Here is a 19,599-nt window from a genome sequence, read left to right on the forward strand (position 1 = left end):
GCTTTAAAATTAGATTTGAGTCAGTGTTAGAACAAAACGGGTTAGAACAAAATGAAACTAAACATTCTCTCATCCTTCTTATGTAAAAGTTGAAAGGAGAAGGTTAATTCTAAACAGTCATTTTCTAATTTTTTCTGATATCAATCTATGAAAGATTACAGTAATACTTTCTGGAGTTGCTTAAGACACTCGGAAGAGTTATCCTTATGATTCATCCTTTCTTTAGAAGTCAGACAGACCTTCTCGATGAGCTCAATGCAGGCAGCCAGGTCCATGCCGAAGTCGATGAACGTCCACTCGATGCCCTCCTTCTTGTACTCCTCCTGCTCCAGCACGAACATGTGGTGGTTGAAAAACTGTTGCAGTTTCTCGTTGGTGAAGTTGATGCACAGCTGCTCCAGGCTGTTGAACTGCACAAAACAAAATTTCCAACATTAAATGGATTTTTTTGTTCAGTAAGGAAGATTGGCTCTGAGCTAACATCTGTTCCAATCTTCCTCTTTTTGCTTGAGGAAGATTGTCACTGAGCTAACATCTGTACCAGTCTTCCTCTATTTTGTATGTGGGACGCTGCCACAGCATGGCTTGTAGGTCTGCACCCAGGATTTGAACCGGTGAACCCGAGGCTGTCAAAACGGAGCATGTAAACCTAACCACTATGCCACCGGGGTGGCCCCTTAAATGGATTTTTATTGAAGTAAATTCATTACTGAAAAAATATTTTGTTGAAAAAATGTGGAATATAGTAATAAAATAAATTTTAATTTAGTTCTTTCAAAAATCCCAGGGGAAAAAATGATTATTTTTGACATGACCCTTTTTCATGAATTCTGGGCATTATTTAAGGGCACAGGTGTCAATCACACAGCAAGAGTTCTGGTAGAATCCACCTCCTACCACCTCTAAGATTGCATGGGCATTAATATACATTAAAAGTACAATCTTGATCTTCTGAGTTATGGTTCAGCTTTAAGGGTGAAAGTAATTTATGGGAAAGCCTCACTTCTTTTATTACCCCCACTCCCTAATTCAAGATGAAATTTCACATTTTCACTTTTGGCTGTCGCGTTATTAAGGAAAGCTTATCTTAAGACCTTTAATTGACGTTAAGTAAAGCTTATCTTCAGGATAAGTTAAGGAAATATTACGTTATTAAGGAAATGTCACGTTATTAAGGAAAGCTTATCTTAACACCTTTAATTGACGTACAACGTGAGGTCTGTGAAAATAGAGACCTGATGTGGTCTAGCAGTTGAAGATCTGAAAGAATCTTTGTAATAATTTCCGTCCTCATTTCATAGATGATGAAGTTGATGCCCTGGCAGGGAAATGGTGTGTATCAGGTGAACCAGGAAAAGAGGAAAGACTGTGAACTGTGTCTATGCTTCTACCTTTAGGCCCTTTCTCCTACGTGGGGTGTGTGGACCAAAAGCTACAGATCTGGGTTCCTGTCCTGGCTTTGTCTTCTATGGTGGTAGGATCTTTAGCAAGTGTTTTGATTTTCCTGCACCTCAATTTCTCCACATGTAATTAGCAGTAATAGTAATTACTCCTTTATGGGTTGTTTTGAAGATTAAATGAGGTAATATTTTGAAGTACTTAGTATGGTGCCAGAAATACACTGACTTCTTGATAAATGTTAGCTATTATTATATTCTGTTATATCATAGATATTTTGGAGGTAACTCTTGTTCTAGGTGCAGTGTTGGAGAAAGCAATGTGGACACTACAAATGTAAATGAATCATGATTATGTCTAGTATATCAAAGCCCAGATTGCCTTCCTCCCACTTTTTATGAATATGAAGATAACTCACATCAAAGATCTCAAAGCCAGCAATGTCCAAGACCCCGATGAAGTACTGCCTGGGCTGCTTGGTGTCCAGCTGCTGGTTGATGCGGGTGACCATCCAGAGGAACATCTTCTCATACACAGCTTTGGCCAGAGCACCGACTGCGTTGTACACCTTCATAGACAGAGTAACGTTTGTTGGTGTTAGTAAAGGCATTATTAATGGAATAATGTTTGTTGGCACTGTTAAAGGCCTGGGAGGTGTGTGATTCATTGAGGTCGTGCACTTACCTGCTGCACAGTCTGGCCTTTGGTGACATACTCATTGCCGACCTTGACCCTGGGGTAGCAGAGAGCTTTGAGCAGGTCAGCAGAGTTCAGACTCTGGAGATAGGCAGCCTTGTCAGCAACTGCAGAGACACAATTCAAGAAATGTTTAATGGCGGATGTCCTCCTTAACCTAATCTTTCCATTTTCCTCCAATCCATTTTCTTTATTATTTAAATTAAAATCTTTAAATAATTCTATAGAAGATCAGGTGAGGCTTTCTCTACATTAGAGCATATACTTGCTGATAAATGGTTAATCTGTTACACTGGCTTTTGGTGATTTATTACAATCTGCTTTTGGGAAATTCATCAACAATAAACATATGTTCAGCATTTATGGAAACACTTTATGTAAGGCAAAAGCCATAGTCCCTGTTCTTAAGACCCATTAGTTGTAGTTGGAAGGATAGGATAAATACATCTTAATGTTCACTCTTAGGGTCAGGGAAAAGTCAGAGTGTTTGGATTCTTATCTCAGTTTTGTTCCTCCCAATTTCACCTCATTGGATCAGTTTCTTTATCTGCAAATGTGGGGATTAAATTTCACTGCATGATCCCTACAGAGTCCCTTTCTAGAATTCTGTCAGTGACTGTAATGTAAATGTCACATGTCAGGTACAAAAGTAACTGCTAAAAAGTTTAGAGGTGGGAGAGAGAACTTCAAGCTGAGGAGGCCAGGAGCAGAACTTCAAGGAACAGATAATTTAGCTTCCGTGGTAGGTCCTATACGTTCCTTGTTCTTTCCATACATACAGTATGTGATTTTTGTTTCTTAGTTCCTTTTTAATCTTGCTTGCTAGACTGTCTACACATTTATATATAGACAACACACACGTGCCTACAGATGTCTAGAGACATCCTTCACCCCCAGCACTGTGTTTGGGCGGATCCTGTGTTACCAGCCACAAGGTTTACCTCGCTAGTGCTGAAATAGACCAATATGCCAAGTTATCGTATCTGCCTACCTGCCATTGCCAAGGTGAAGCAGGAACACTGTTCCATCTCATTCTCTCTCTAATGCTCAGGCCCTAGGTTGTGCTCTTTTAGGTATCTCCTTGTTAGTGGCTATTAGGGTTCATTTTAACTTATTTGGGATGGGTAGAAATGATGGAGATATGGAGATGCAAGGAAAGAAAAGGGGTGAGGAAAGCATGCAATGCGTGTACCTGTGTATTTGCCTTCAGAAGTCTAGCTACAAAAGAGATGAGAGTTTAGAATAGGTTTTTTTCCTTGTCATATTCTCTAATTCAAACCCAGATGGAGGTTCATTTGGTACCTTCGGTGCCATCTGGCTCAGCTTGCTCTTCACGCTGCTTTTGCTTGAATTTCATGTTCCCATAATGCATCACGGCCCCTGTGAGCTTATAGATGGATACTTTCTCTTCAGGAGTAAAGCCCAGGATGTCAATGGCACTCTGTCAGGGGAAATGATAGGACAAAGGTTAGGGCAGAAGGGACTAATTTATTTAGGAGAATTTACACTATATCCTAAAGTAACCACACCTACAGTGGATTATTACTGTCATTCCCCTACAAAATTGATTTTTACAAAAGTGTGTGTGTGTGTGTGTGTGGAGAGAGAGAGAGAGACTTACGTCAGTGGCCATCAGCTCTTCTTGGTCATCAATGCTGGGGACTGTGATCTCCCCTTGACTGATGAAGGCATAATCATATGGATTGGTGGTGATCAGGAGCATTTCTGGGTACATAGAATTCAGGGTATATGTCTTACATTAGAAGATGTTAGTAAAAATACTAATGTTCATCTGTGAATTTAAATTCTTTCTTACCAATCAGATCTGGCTTCTTATTGGAAGTGATCTGATAAAAAATATGGTAGCTTCTCTCCGCCTTTAGCTGGAAAGTAACTCTAGACTTTTCTAAAAGATCTGGAAGGAGAGGGAAATAGATATTAAACTGGAAAAAAAGAAATCAATGCTGCTGAGATTTTAGATGAACCTCAGTGTCTTTGCTAAAATTGGGGACATTACGTTCGACTCCATTGAGATTTCACCTTGATGATTGATCCTCTTGGTGCTACATGTAAAAATTCCAAATACACATGACAGTTGCCCGAGGTTCTCACCATTTAAGCATACTTACTCTAGTAAAAATAAACTTTTCATATGGGAGACTTGTGACCTCTGTATTGTAATTGATTCTTAATATCCCCTCCTTCCTCAGACTCTGGCGAGGAGCCACCTTGGAAACACCTACCAAAGCTCAGATCAAGAGCAAATCACAGAGAGGTATTGTAAACCTATAGGTAACTCATAAGAACCCATACGTAGCGCTAGTGTTTGTCCTGGAAAAACATGTCACAATTGCTTCTGAGGCAGGAATTCCAGAATGTGCTACAGAACCATCAATCTGAGATTGAGGTAAATGGAGCACACAGTGGGTTATGGATAAGTCTGGCATTAGCTCACGGGCAACACTGGCAGCAGACTCAACACTCACCAGGTGTTGCAGAATCTCCCTGCAAATGAAATCACTTGTCTCTCTGTTTTGGTTTTTAATGGTCCTACTACTCACATGTTTCAATATCTGCAGAAGCCAGCTTCCCTGTCGTACCAAAGTGGATTCTAATGAATTTACCCTTGAAGAAAGGAAACATTTAGTATTAGAAGATTGAAGCACACAGAGAGATGCAATCGAAATGATAATTCGGACATGGCTTCTCTGGCACTTGAGGGCAGGGAAGACCCATCTTGTGACCGAGAGACTTACAAAGCGAGAGGAGTTGTCATTCCTCACGGTCTTGGCGTTGCCAAAGGCCTCCAGTAGGGGGTTGGCACTGATGATCTGATCTTCCAGAGTCCCCTGCAAAGGCGAGAGCAGACCTCACATCTGGGCTCGGGAGCTTCTTCCCTGAGAGCCCAGAGTCAGAGCATGGCCGTCAGACCCACCTGCATTTTGCCAGGTTCCTCCTTCTTCTTCTCCCCAGTAACTGCAATTGTTGCAAAGTACTGGATGACACGCTTGGTGTTCACAGTCTTCCCGGCACCAGATTCTCCACTGCCAAATAGAAACCACAGAAGAGATGAAGACTGCAGCTCACATTGTCAACTTCTAAGACAGTCACCACAAACCAGAGGAGAAGGAAAAATCACATACGTGATCAGGATGGACTGGTTCTCACGATCTGTGGAAGAGAAATCAAGACTGTCAGGTGAAAAAAAAATACACATTCAATATGAAGATTCTTGAATCAGGTCAGTTCAAACATAGCTTGTTCTTATTTTTTTTGTGAGGAAGATTGGCCCTCAGCAAACACTTGTTGCCAATCTCCCTCTTTTTGTTTGAGGAAGATTGTCACTGAGCTAACGTCTGTGTGCCAATCTTCCTCTATTTTATGTGGAATGCCACTACAGCATGGCTTGATGAGCAGTGCTAAGTCCATGCCTGGGATCCAAACCTGTGAACCCTGGGCTACTGAAGTGGAGCATGCGAACTTAACCACTATGCCACCGGCCTGGCCCGAGCTTGTTGTTTTTAAGATTTTGAAGATGTCACCCATGATTTTGGTTTGGGGTTTAGCCCCAAATAGCACTTGCCTCTTGGAGTAAAATCTGTGAAAATGAGAGGCAAAGAATCATCTCTCTTTGTATTTTATTAATTTTTTAGACTTTGTTATGGGAAATTTCAAACACATACAAAAGTAGAGACAATAATATAAATAGCCCCCATGTACCCATCACATAGCTTCAACAGTTATCATTTGGCCAATTTAATATAATCTATATCCCCATCCTGGTCTCACTGGATTAGTTTAAGGAAAATCCTGGGCATCTTATCATTCATCTGTAAATACTTCAGTAAGAATCATGTAATTTTGAAGTTTTATTTAACAGATAAAGAAACTGAGACCCAGAAAGGAGTAAATGACTTTTCAAATAATTACATAGCTTGTTAAGATCAAAGATATTCAGGTATTTTGACTTCCAGTTTATATAGTTTTCTGCTACCCGGCCTCCCCCTAGTGCTTGATATCATTAAATTGGCTGCTGGTAATATTAAATAAGGAAAGGATCTGGAATTAGAAATGTTTGTGTTCATTTACTTTTATTTTCCTTTTATATACATTTCTAAAACATTTCTAAAACCAAAATTGTTACTAGTTATGTGAGCGATATGTTGGATTTATACCAATTTTCTGATTTGTGAAATCTCTCATTATTATAGTGATAGATTATAGAATTTAGAGAGTTCTCGAGTCTAAAAATCTATTCAGAGAATTGATACAAATATGGATGTTATTCAGCTGTAGGTTTAGACTTCAGAGAACTTTAAAGTTCTATTCAGGGAAGTAGATACAGATTTTGGAACTTAGATTAATTTTTTTTCCTATAGAAGAAAAATCATGAAAGATCATAGTGCGTCTAGTGAGAGCATAGATAAGAAAACAACGTTCTTGTCTCTTTTGGCAATGTTAAAATAACATTAACCAGGTTAAATGCCACCGTTTTGCATGTTTTTTTATAAAAATCATGTTTGGGAGCCCTAAGTAGCCTTGAATTTGGAGCAGCCCCGAAGCCTCGGGAATGGAGACCTTGGTGGGGGCGGTGGTGCACAAAGCACTGTAAATGTGGCTGCTGAGTATTAAATTCTCTGAAAAGAGCCAGCATCTGGGTAATTTCTGGAAGGCAGCTAGCTGCTGTTGACAACCAAAGAACAGTTTACTGTCATGAAATCCTGGTAGAACCGCTGGCCAATCTGTAATAGAAGATTCCTACTTTATTCCTCTCTCCTCTCTCTTCTTTAAAAACGATTTAAAAACAAGTGCAACAAAACCAGCAAATAAAAAACAAGAAAGAACAAAACCCTCTCAGTTTCCAAAATCCCATGGAAAACAGGAAACTCAGGAATTTAGAATATTTCCAAAGGCAGTACATTTGGTATGTGAAGATAAAAGATTTTAATGCTGTATTTGGGCCTATAATTCCTATCAAAGCTGTTTGTTTATGCTTTGATAAGGCAGATTTGATATAATTTTTAAAAAATATTTTCAAAGAAAAGATCTTTATTTTCTTCTGTTCTAATAGGAAAATGCTTCAAAATCTTCGGGAGGAAAGTCAGAGCTCTTTCTTCACTCGGGTTCTACCCCAAAGACTGGCAATATTAGCTGTGTTATTTAAAGATAAAGATTCCACAAAGCTTTCCAGCTATGGCTGGTAACCATTTTTCTTCATTGCTGTGGATGTGGGTATTTACAGAACTCTATTCGAACCTTTTTTTTCTATCCGAATTAGAATGTAAAAAATATAGGAAAGCAACAAATACGTTTACAGAGGTCTGCTAATTGTTTCAACTAGGCTTCCAGTTGCTAGCTGGCTTAGCTTGAGCTGGTCAGTGAACTCAGCGAGCTTCACTTTACTCATCAATAAAATGGAGATGGTTAGTAGGACAAATATATAACATACTACCGCTCTGAAAGTTCTTCGAAAGCAGTGAAGCCCCATGTGACTGCAATGTATTATTGTAATCAAGGCCCAGGCAAAGTCTGTTTGTTTGTTTAAAGATTCTACTTCCACATTTCTGTAAATAGATGCATCACTCACTCACCAGTCAGCATGAACTGATAGGCGTTGTCAGAGATGGAGAAGATGTGGGGCGGGGCCTCCTGGCGCTTTTTGCCTCGGTAGGCAGCCACCACCTCAGGGTTATACACCGGCAGCCACTTGTAGGGGTTGACGGTGACACAGAAGAGGCCTGAGTAGGTCTAAGAAAATCAAAATAGGCAACATGTGGATCTTGTTTTTACTCAGAGAGATAAATGGAATAAAGAGACCAATGCTGAAGGGCACTCACATAGATCATCCAGGCTGCATAGCGCTCTTTGAGGTTGTACAGCACTCCAGGCTCGTGTAGATGGGTCATCATGGCCATGTCCTCAATTTTGTCATATTTCGGAGGGTTCATAGGGAAGACTTGATCTTCCCTGACAGTAAGAGTCTGGCAAGTAAAGTAAGAGACCAGTTTGTATTAATGGTTGGAGGTAGGGTTTGTGTTTGTCTATTTGTTTTGGTTATAAAACTACAATTACAGACTCTTTCTGTTATGTTATTCAATATCCTTTAAATAAAGGCATGAAAATATGTTTGTTTCAGAGTTTGATGCTAAGAAATCTGTTTCCTATGATGAACTAGGATACTCTTTTTTTTAAAGGTTTTTTCCTCCCACATTCCCATCTCAGGTTTATTTATCAGTTTATATCCTTTTACTCTTATTTTAATAGTTTAAATTTTTTATTTTTCCTTGCCATTCATTATAGAAAACTTCAGTTTGGAGGAAAGTAATGGAGATATTAATACATTATTTAACTAAGTAAATAATAATTCTTCTGATAGGAGAAGCTTTTTTGTTTTAAAATTCCAAGAACAATTTATTCTGCTAAAAGCCAGTGTGATAAACTTGTCTGAGCTGTTAAACTTACTGATGGCTGAAAAGGGCAAGGTAGGGATGACATTTACAGTTAAGTAGATTCTTTTCAGAGAAGCTAGTTTTTCCTTCCCCCAAGTTTGGGGGTGCAGACTAGGAAGTGGGGAATTGAAGGCAAGCCGTGGAGGCCGATACTAGTGGGTTAAAGTCCTGCGGGTGGTTGGGAAGGAGAGAAATGAAGCTACTGCTGAGGTTTCTTTTGGCTTCCACATCTGATGTCCATGAGCAGACCATAAGGGTGCTTATATTAGCGATAGGCTCGGAGAATCCCAGCAAGTAAGACTTCAACTCCAAGTGAGGAGACAGAGAAATATAATGGGAGTATTTTCTCCTTATGTTTTTACTTACTGCTCCACCCTCTGTCTTTACAGTTATTCTCCCTCCTTCCTTGCTTTGTATGGTGCTCTTTACGTAGGATTCCTTGGGCTCCGTGACAAAGACCGATGTTTTAGCATCGAAGGGCTTGTTTTGGGCCTCAATCCGCTCCTTTTCCGATTTTCGAAGGTAGGGAGCGGCTTCGCCAAAAACAGCCATCTCAGCGTCCGAACTAGCACTCATGGCTGAGATTTATTTAGCAGAGGATTCTGCCTTGGGGAAAAATGGGGGAGAGGCAGAAATAGAAAGCAGAAGTTATACACGTGAGCTGGAATTTGACATGAAAGAAATGTTGAGTGTCCATTGCCTGGGCCGTAACTCTTCGTGCAAGCTGTCCTTTACCAGTGTTCTGACACAGGAACGCCAGCATGGGACTGGTGTGGAATGAGATTGTAGTTTGAGGCTTCATTTTAGGACTTTGAAAATTTCCTTCCCATATTGCATATATCTTGATCCTCAGGACTAGGGTACCTACAATTGAGTGAGAATCTTTGCCCGTTTTAATCTCTACACTGTAACAATATCAGTAGCTAAAACTGTTGATGGATTGTTTTCTAGCAACTGTCATTCTTCAATCCCCACTTTTCTTTCTGCCTAACATTTGCATTTGCCATTTGCTAGAACAGTCATATAGTTAGGAAGGAAAGTTTGTCTTGTGCAAATGAAGGTGGATATTTTCAAAGCTATCAAAAACATCTTTGCCTTTTAGATGGCCAATTTTTTTAATCATAAGCCGAATAATTGTTTTTAACATTTACTTTATGTTAATATTTGGTGTTATGTTTCTCGGTGGGTCATTAAAAGAACCTCGTAATAAATTTTTAGTACTCTGGATTGTTTGTCGTTCGGTTTGTTACTGAGAGACTTAGCATTGCCTTAATTCCAGAATCTCTTTCAACACTCCCCTTTTGGTGTTAGAGATTTCACTGGTCAGTTAACAGATCTAAGCACAGAGAAGTAAGAGCTTCAGCATGAAGAAGGCCCTTCTTCCTACATAAATTCCACAGGCTTCTTTTCTTTCCATCCAGAAAAAGAAAAGAGACAAAAATTTAAGAGTTGGTCACACGCATGTAAGCCGTTGTCCTCTGATTGATAGATATACTCTGCAACATTGGCGTGATAAATTGGTTGACTCTTTCCTTTACTTTCAGGTAGTGGATTACTTGGGGAAGGACTAGGGTCTCTTCTAAATTAGATGCGATTTTAGCAGTCTGTGGGTGTAATACTTGTGACTTTTAAAGCCGACAATAATGAATCTTTCTAAAAAAACGTAGCAGTGAATCATCAAAAAGTAGCTAAAGTATTATGGTTTTAACAAGATTTTTGTGTTTACATTTTTAGATAAGAATTTTTTGGGATTGTTTAAAAAATATCAGTCAAATGTCTGTTCAGTGCTTGGCAGTAGAGGAATGCTGGCTTGAAATAGTCTGTTACCCCAGACGCTTCTAAGTGCAGCTGAGAACGCACGGTCACAGTTCATTCTGTCCTAAACGGTCCTTTAATCCTGAAACTCAAATGAGGGTGGTCTCTGAGAATAAGGCATTTTGAAAAAATGACTTCCCAGCATTTATAAGCAGTCATTTGGAAGCACCATCTACTCACATAACTGCAAAAACCTGGAAATGGTGTACAATTAAGAGTTGTTCCCAGCTTCATTAAACTAAATCCCCTTTGTCATCATAAATGAATAAAGCTGAGTCTTACCTCTGGTTTTCCAGATGAAAATGCAGGTTCAGAAGTGTCTAACACTGTAAAACAGCAAGTTTCTTATTAGTGAAGCTCTGAAATTCCAGTAAGATAGTTACAGAATTAAACTTTCTCTGGTCTAAAGATTGGCTCTGTGAAAATAAAAGGCAAAGTTGGGAGGAAGAGTTTCGTGCTCAGAGATGTGTTCAGAGATGGGGTGAGTTCTTTCTGCCCGCTGGGCTCCTTCAAGTCCCAAGGCCCCCATCACTTACCTCTGGGTTCTTGATGGAGATAAGACAGGAGGGACCGTGGTGCTTATATAGGGACTAAAGTGCTGAGGCTGCAGCTATCTTCTCTTTGTTAAGGCAAGACATTTGGCAACATGAACCCTCAGCGTAATTTGTACTGACATTTGGCATGTTTGGATATAATTAGAAGTATTCATGTCATTTTGAGTATGTGAACCAATCTCCTATAAATAATTTGACAGGGACCAATCTGCCAGCAGAGAATGCTTTCTAGTATGCTGGGAAGGTAATCTTTGACAGTGCCTCGTGGGGCCTCACAGTAAGTTCCTACCAACTGTATTCAATTTGGCAAACTCTTTCATGCATGCCTGTGGTAACCCAATGATCAGCGACACACTGCTCTCAGGGCCCTGACCACTTTTCCTTATTTTTTGCCACATAAACCCCCCACTGCATTCTCTTGGGTCACTGCCGGGGCCCACCCTGGGGGCCTGGGCTTGGGTAGCAGAGCCAAGGTGAGGGGAGAGTCTACACCGAGTCTCCACCATTTGGCCAGTACCCACCCACCCAACATTGAAAAAAACATTTTATTAGAAAACAATACGCATTTATGATAGGAAAAAATACAGGTAAGCAAAGAGAGAAAAAAGTCTATAATCCCAATATGCAGAGATAAAATAAGATATAGACCTAAAAGTGGGATCATACTATATGCATATATAAATATAGTACATATATGTCTTATAATATACTTTCAAAACTGTAGGTAATTTTCGTATTGCTAGTGTAATTCACATCCTTATTCTTTAAACAAATTACATTGCAATCATTCTTTTTAAACTAAAATCTTTCCTTTTTAAAAGATCAGTTATACAGCAAAATTTACTCATTTTAAGTGACAGTTGTATGAGATTTTTTTGCCTTTTTCTTGTTGTTGTTGAGGAAGATTGTCCCTGAGCTAACATCTGTTGCCAGTCTTCCTCTTTTTGGTTGAGGAAGATTGTCCCTGAGCTCACATCCATGCCAGTCTTCTTCTACTTTGTATATGAGACACGACCACAGCGTGGCTTGGTGAGGGGTGTATATGTCTGTGCCCAGGTTCCAAACCTGCAAGCCTTGGGCCGCCGCAGCAGAGCGCTTGAACTTAACCACTATGCCACTGGGCCAGCCCTGATTTTTGCGCTATTTTAAAAATGTTTAAACTTTGCAGTAAAATTCACTTCTTTTATTGTGTAGTTCTATGAGTTTTTGAATGTGCATTAATTCCTATAACCACTGCCACAGACGGGATGCAGAACAATTCTATTTATGTGAGTTTTGATAAATATGTACACTTGTGTAACGTCTACATTCTAGTTGCATGAAAAAATTAAAGCCTTATAGATTAGGCTAAAATTCCCCTTTGAAGAACACTCACAATGGAAGTGACCCCTTCTCTCTAGAGGTAATCACCAATACCCGTTTACTGTGTAATATTCCAGATCTTTTCTGTGCATTTACCAATTCATATTTAAAACATATAGATTAGTGAAACTGGCCTAAGAAAATCGGCTATAGAAAATATATAATTAGATGTTTAAAATATATTATAAACAGTATCATAGTTTGCATATTTACCAACTTGGTTTTTTCATTCTACAGTCTTGGATCATATTCCATGTTAGTACATAAATTAAAATATGGAAAAATTTGAAACATATACATAAGTGGAGAAAATGGTATATTGAACTCATTGTACTCTTCATCTAGTATCAATAATTATCAGTTCATGGTCAATCTTATTTCATATATACTCCTACTCATTCCCTCCATCCCTGGATTATTTTGATGTTACTCATTTAAAAATATCTGTGTAGAATTCTCTATGTTCTAGATTGTAATCATTTCTTTTTTATACAAGTTGTAAAAGGTTTCTCCTGGTCTAATAATGACTTGGACTGTGCTATGGCATCTCAGTTTTATAGATGTTTTTAAATTTTTTGTAGTTAAAGTTATAAAAAAGTTTAGGTTTATGCTTTTTTTGTGTGTATTGTAGCAGGCCTCCTCTATCTCAAGGACTCAGGGTCATAAATATGTTCTTCTACATTTTCAATCTAATTTGTAACTTAGCTGTATTTGTGTGTGTGTGCGCATGTGTGTTTGAATGTAATCTGTTTCTCGATTCCATATTTTGTACTATATTTCTGTGCCAATAGCATATATGTTTTGATACCTAGTAGGGCAAATTTTCCCTGGTTATTCATTTATCCTAACTGGCAAACCCTGGGCCACCAAAGCAAATGCATGAACTTAACCGCTCCACCATGGGGCCAGCCCCTGTGTCTTCTTTCTTTTGTAATTTATACATTATTATTATTTTTTTCCTTCTCTTATTGCATTGCCTAAAACATTTAGAACAATGCTAAATAGTAATACTAGGATACTTGTATACATATCCTATACAAGGTAAGTGATCTTTATCTTGTTCCTGACTTTAATTGTATTACATCTAATGTTTCATCAAGTTTTATACTTTTTATCTAGTTTTCCAATAATTTTAATCATAAAAATGAATTAAAGTATTCCATTCCTAGGTATATGACCAAGAGAATTGAAAACACATGCTTATACAAAAAGTTGTACACAAATGTTCCTAGCAGCATTTTGCATAATAGCCAAAATGTGGAAACAAACCAAATGCCCATCAACAGACAAATGGATAAACAAAATGGGGTATATCCATAAAATGGAGTGTTATTCAGCTGTAAAAAGGAATGAAGTACTGATACATGCTACGACATGGATGAACCTTGAAAACCTACACTAAGTGAAAGAAGTCAGACATGAGGCACTCATATGTGATGATTCTGTTTATATAAAATGTTGAGAATAGGCAAACGGATAGAGACAGAAAGTAGGTCAGTAGTTGCCAAAGGGTGGTCTGGCGAGGGGGGATTGGAGAATGACTGCTGCTGGGGTTCTTTTTGAGGCAATGAAAATGTTCTGGAATTAGATATTGGTGATAGCTGCATAACTTTGTGAACCCTCTAAAATCACTGAGTTGTACATTTAAACGATGAATTGTATGGTATGTGAATTATATCTAAAAAAAAGTTAGATGTTGTCAGTGTTTCTTCCTGCATCTATTGAGATTATTTTTCCTCCTCTAACTTGTTAGTGTAGTGAATTACGTGGTAGATTTTCTCACTTTTGTCAATCTAGAATTCATGAAATGAAACCTATTGATATAATATTGTTTAATTCTCTGCTGCTGTAAGTTTACTAATTTTTTAATGTGGGATATCTGTATCTGAGTTCATATGGGACTGGGCCACAGTTTTCTTTTCTGGTTTTGATATCAGGATCATGCTAGTCTTGTAAAATGAGTAGCTTCCCATTTGTTTCTATTTTCTGCTATAGTGTGTTTAGAATGTGAATAATCTGTTCCATGAAGGTTTGGTAGAGTTCCTTTATAGAACTCTTTGGGCCGGTAGCCTCTTTGGAAGAGAAATCTTTTAGTCTTATTTAAGTTTTTTCATGACTGTTTAGTCTGTTCAGAGTTTCTACTTGTTTTTTGTGGCTCTTTTGGAAAATTTATCTTTTCCTAGATAATTGCCCATTTCATGTGAGGTTTTTTTTTTTCACTTTTTTTGTGCATGTCTTTTTTTTTTTTTTTTTTTAAAGATTTTATTTTTTCCTTTTTCTCCCCAAAGCCCCCCGGTACATAGTTGTGTATTCTTCGTTGTGGGTTCTTCTAGTTGTGGCATGTGGGACGCTGCCTCAGCGTGGTCTGATGAGCAGTGCCATGTCCGCGCCCAGGATTCGAACTAACGAAACACTGGGCCGCCTGCAGCGGAGCGCTCAAACTTAACCACTCGGCCACGGGGCCAGCCCCTGTGCATGTCTTTTTATAATTTAAAAACTCCTGTGCAGTCATCTTTTCCTTTTTATTATTTACATATTGTAATTTTATTCTTTTTATTTTAAGTTTTATTTGCCAAAGTTTTCTCTTTTGTGTTGGTCTTTTTAATTTAGATTTACCAATTAACTGTTTTTCCCTATTTTATTATATTCTGTTTTTAGTCTTATTCATTCCTTTCTTTTATTTCTTTAGGTTTATTTTATTGGTCTGTATCTAGCACCTTGAATTGGAAGCTTACTTCATTTATTTTCATTCTTTCTTGTGATCTTACAAGTTTATTTATGGTTCTAAATTTTCTTTGGGGTACTACTTTGGCTGAATCCCACAGGTTGATATGTAGTACTCTGATTGTCCTTCGATTATGATTATTTTAAAGTTTCTGTTTCCGTTCCAATCCCCAAATTATCTAAAGAATGTTTGTTTCCACAACTGGGAAGTGAACCTGGGCTGCAGAGGAGGAGAGCACGGAACTGTAACCACTGACCATCAGGGCTGGCCCCTATTCTACTTTTAACAGCTTTATTCAGGTAGAATTTCATATGCTTAAAAGTCATCCATTTCAAGTATACAGTCAATGAGTTTTAGTAAATTTATGCAGTTGTGCAACCATCACCACAATCCAGTTTTATAGCAATCTCATCAACTCAAAAAGTTCCCTTGTGCCCATTTGCAGTCAGTTCCCATTCCAACCCTAAACCCCAGGCAACCAACCACTTATCTGCTTTCTGTCTCTATAGTTTTGCCTTTTCTAGAAATTTCGTTTAAATGGAATCCTACAATGTGCAGTCTTTAATGTCTGGCTTCTTTTCCTTAGCCTGTTTTGGAGTTCATCCATGTTGTTGCATGTATCAGGAGTTCATTCATTTTTATTGCTGAGTAATAGTCCATTGTATAGATATGCTATGTTTTTTGTTTATCCATTCACCAGTTGATACATATTTGAATCGTTTCTGGTTTTTGGCTGTTATGATTAATACTGTTAATACTATTCCGTATAAGTCACTTTGTGGACATTGGTTTTCGTTTCTCTTGGTAGATAACTAGGAGTTGAATTGCTAGGTTGTGTATGTTTAACTTTTCAAAAAACTGCCAAATTCTTTTCCACAGTAGCTATCAGTGATATGAAGGTTCCATTTTCTTTACATTCTCACCTATACTTGTATTATCCTTTTTGATTATAGCCATCCTAGTGAGTGTAAAGTGGTATCTCATTGTGGTTTTAATTAACATTTCCTTAATGGATAATGATTTTGGTTATTTTTCACGTGCTTATTTGCCGCTCATATATTTTCTTTAGGTGAAGTGTCTGTCTATCCAGATCTTTAGCCCATTTAAATAAATTGGATCATCTTATTATTTACTACTTATAGCTCTCTCTATATATATGTTTATAAACATATATACAGATGTTTTTGATACAAGTCCTTTATCAGATATATGATTAACTACTATTTTCTTCCAGTTGTGGAACAACTGTGTAATGTTTGTATTACAAATAGTTGTGTAACAACTGTTTTCTTCCAGTTTTGTGGCTTGTCTTTTCATTTTCTTAATGGTGCCTTTTGAAGAGCAAAAGTTTAAATTTTGATGAAGTCCAATTTATCAATATTTTCTTTTATGGATCATGCTTTTGGTGTGATATCTTATAAATATTTCCTAGTGCAAAGTCAAAAACATTTTTATTCTACATGTTTTATGCTATATTTATAGCTTTATAATTAGGTCTATATTCCATTTCATGTTAATTTTTATGTATTATGCGAAGGAAGAGTCTAGGTTCGCTTGTTTTTACATATATATATCCAATTGTTTCCGTGCCATTTGTTGAAAAGACTATCCTTATCCCACTAAATTACCTTGGTAATTTTGCCAAAAATCTTTAATGATTTTTCTTATTTTGAAATTGAAACTATTTGCTTTTCATGTAGCTTATACATTTACATGCTTCAAAATTTCAGAAGCACAGAAGAATATACAATGAAAACTTTTTCTCACCCTATTTAGTGTGAGAAAACTATTTAGTTTTCCTCCTCACGGTCAATAACAGTTAGCAATTCTTTTTTTCCTTCTCCATGGCTTAATTTTTGCGAATGTCTTAGATTAGTTTTGAAACATTTTTTTATTATTGCCCACTGAAGACACAAAATTAATTACATTAATTAAGTGTAATTTCTCTCTAAGAAATGAAATACTAAGCAATAAGATTTTAATGGAATAAATTTAATTTAATGTCTCCCTAACAAGGGAAATTAAGCAGTAAGATTTTTTCAGGTAGGGTTGAGCTCGGGAGAGGGAGGCACAAACTACTATAATATCTAAGATATTTTTTGCTCCCCTAACAATTAATTTTCCCTTTCTAGGGAGCAATATCACCTCGATTGAAAAATGCATATATTAGGTATTTGAAAAGCATGTATATCCCCTCATTGTTGGCTACAAAATTTGATATTTATCTTTACAATTGAGCTTGTTATTTGTGCTGTTCAAATCACCTGTGTTTTAGTTTTGTCTACTTGTTCTGTGATTTTTCTAGTAGATGTAAGTTAAAATCCTCCACTATGATTGTTCTCAGATCTTTCAGATTTTTGTTTGTATAATTCAAAGATAGTTGCTAACTCCATAGAAATTTATGATCACTTTATCTTTCTGATAGATTATATCTTTCAAAAATAAAATATGAACTATCTTTGCTGCTTTTAAATTACTTTGCCTTGAATTTTATTTTGGCTAATATTTTGCTATATTTGTTTTTACTTTTTGGTAGCATATATATGGGTTATCTTTTCCCATACCTTTATTTTTGACCTTTCTGAGTTATTTTGTTTTGCACCTAACTTTTAAAAAACAAGTGACTACTTTAAAAATCCGTTATGAGAGTTTCTTTTAATAGGTAAGTTTTAGAGGCAGTAAACTGGCTGAGATGCTTTTTATGGTGTGCACAATGTTTTAAATATCAAGGAAACTAGCCAGATGTTATTTTGTATGATTTTAGGCAAGTCATGTAACCTCTGTAAGCCTCAGTTTGTTCATCCGTTAAAAGAAAATAGTAATAATTTCCCACACCTCACAGGATTAATATGAGTATTCAATGAGAAATATACATAAAGCATGTAGCATAGTATCAGCAGCACAGAAAGTATTTACTAAATATTGTCTATTATCACTCTATTTAAAATCATGTAAAAGATAGGGCTGTATCACTGTGAGTCATGGGATTACCGGAGTCTTTTAAACAAGGAACTGGCGTCATGAGATTTGTGTTGTGAACACAGTTATGGTAGCAGCATGGAAGATGGATTGGAGGAGTGAAAGAGATAAAGAACCCACTTAAGCAGTTGTTGTACTATTTTAGGAAAGAGTTGAGAACCCGAACTAAACCAGTTGCTCTTGGAAAAGGAAGGAGGGGGATGAAAGCAAGAGGTATTTAGGTTGTAGACTTGACTGTGCTTGCTGCTGGTAAAATAGAAATAATTTGAGGTGCTCAGGAATCATTTAAATTTATTCTACTCCAAGACAACCGTAAACTGAATCTCCTAAGATTGAGGGAATGTTTTTCATGGAGAGGGAACAGACTTGGAAGTAATAGACGAAGGCTGGAGATATAACTTGATGGAGAATTGCAATTTTACAGTTTGTAGTTCCAGGAATAATACGTTTTCACTGGACAATGAGGTAATAAGCCACCCTCCTTGACATCAAACATACTTTAGAAATATGGCGATTAAAATTGTAAAATTAGTGTAGATGAAGACAGATCGGTAAAGATAATATAGTCCAAAAATGGGCTCTTACATGTATGGCAATTTAGTATATGAAAAGGTGGCATTGCAAGTCACTGGGGGAAGGGAGAGGAATTCAGTGAATGGGGTTGAGACTTAGTATTTGAAAACAAATTAAATTAGGTCCTTGCCCGAAGCCATTTATAAAAGTAAGTTCTAGATGAATTAGTTAGAAAATAAGTTCTAGATGAAGTCAAGCATTAAAATAAAGCAAAACTATAAAAGTATAGAAGATTTTATATATATATAAATATATATATTTACTTAATCTTCAAATCAAGAAGAAAGGGAGATAAAAGCAAATAGAAAAAATAGTCAAAAGATGTAAATAGACAGTTCATGGAAGAGGCAATACAAATAGCCAATAAACTTGAGAACATGCTCAACCTTAGGAGGTGCAAGATCAAATATAACAGCTAGTACATCTCACAAAGCAGGTTGATAAAGATGAAAAAACTTTGATAGTAGCAAACTGTGGTATGGGGGAGTGGATGCTTGCATATGCTGTGGCTAAGGGTTTAAAATTTCAGGGCAATTTGTTGCATCTTTTGACATTTAAAATTGCAGTAATTTCCCTTCTTACTCTTTTTCTCACAGAAGCACAGAGGAACACGGTCTGTCAAAGCTCTGCATTTAACATTTTTTCTAATAGCAAAACTTTGGAAACAATTCAAACGTCCATTCAGTTACTTTGTAATTTAATTAAGTGGCCACCTGTTAAATGCTGGTGCTCTGATTATGGTTGAAACCTGACACTTTAATCTGGGATTTGGATCAACATAACATATTTTCCGTTTGCTTTCTTTGAGATGTAACCCTGATTTCAAATAACAATAAACAATGAAGTAGAGAGTTTTGATGGGGAATACGTATGAGAAAACTAAACTGTGAGATATATTTTGCTAAAGCCTATTTATTGGTATATTCCAAACCTTCTCCAACGTGCAGATATCTTTTATACAACTCTTGTGTGACAACTCATTTCTTTTAATTTAGAGTAAAACCTCCTCCAGGGTCTGGCTCATATCCCTTGTCCTTGCTCTTCCTGC

General features: G+C 37.2%; 1 protein-coding gene and 1 long non-coding RNA gene across 2 annotated transcripts in view; one reads left to right on the forward strand and one right to left on the reverse strand.

The window, feature by feature from the left end:
• LOC139074154 (uncharacterized) overlaps positions 1 to 6,943 on the forward strand; it is a 30,473-nt gene extending 23,530 nt beyond the window's left edge. Inside the window, exon 3 of the long non-coding RNA XR_011523673.1 lies at positions 4,305 to 6,943. This is a non-coding gene — a long non-coding RNA (uncharacterized lncRNA). The remainder of the gene's footprint in view (positions 1 to 4,304) is intronic.
• MYH8 (myosin heavy chain 8) overlaps positions 1 to 10,958 on the reverse strand; it is a 28,953-nt gene extending 17,995 nt beyond the window's left edge. Inside the window, exons 1-15 of the mRNA XM_008528749.2 lie at positions 10,895 to 10,958; positions 10,641 to 10,684; positions 8,910 to 9,145; positions 7,932 to 8,075; positions 7,686 to 7,842; positions 5,238 to 5,265; positions 5,030 to 5,138; positions 4,851 to 4,943; positions 4,656 to 4,719; positions 3,911 to 4,009; positions 3,716 to 3,819; positions 3,397 to 3,535; positions 2,083 to 2,201; positions 1,817 to 1,966; positions 240 to 410 (exon numbers count right to left, since the gene is read on the reverse strand). Of these exons, the coding sequence (XP_008526971.2) occupies positions 240 to 410; positions 1,817 to 1,966; positions 2,083 to 2,201; positions 3,397 to 3,535; positions 3,716 to 3,819; positions 3,911 to 4,009; positions 4,656 to 4,719; positions 4,851 to 4,943; positions 5,030 to 5,138; positions 5,238 to 5,265; positions 7,686 to 7,842; positions 7,932 to 8,075; positions 8,910 to 9,119 (1,587 nt within the window). The 5' untranslated portion in view covers positions 9,120 to 9,145; positions 10,641 to 10,684; positions 10,895 to 10,958. The remainder of the gene's footprint in view (positions 1 to 239; positions 411 to 1,816; positions 1,967 to 2,082; positions 2,202 to 3,396; positions 3,536 to 3,715; positions 3,820 to 3,910; positions 4,010 to 4,655; positions 4,720 to 4,850; positions 4,944 to 5,029; positions 5,139 to 5,237; positions 5,266 to 7,685; positions 7,843 to 7,931; positions 8,076 to 8,909; positions 9,146 to 10,640; positions 10,685 to 10,894) is intronic.
• Between the last annotated feature and the right edge of the window lie 8,641 nt (positions 10,959 to 19,599).

The sequence above is a fragment of the Equus przewalskii genome, chromosome 10 (genome assembly GCF_037783145.1).
Source record: "Equus przewalskii isolate Varuska chromosome 10, EquPr2, whole genome shotgun sequence".
In the NCBI taxonomy this organism is placed as follows: Eukaryota; Metazoa; Chordata; class Mammalia; order Perissodactyla; family Equidae; genus Equus; species Equus przewalskii.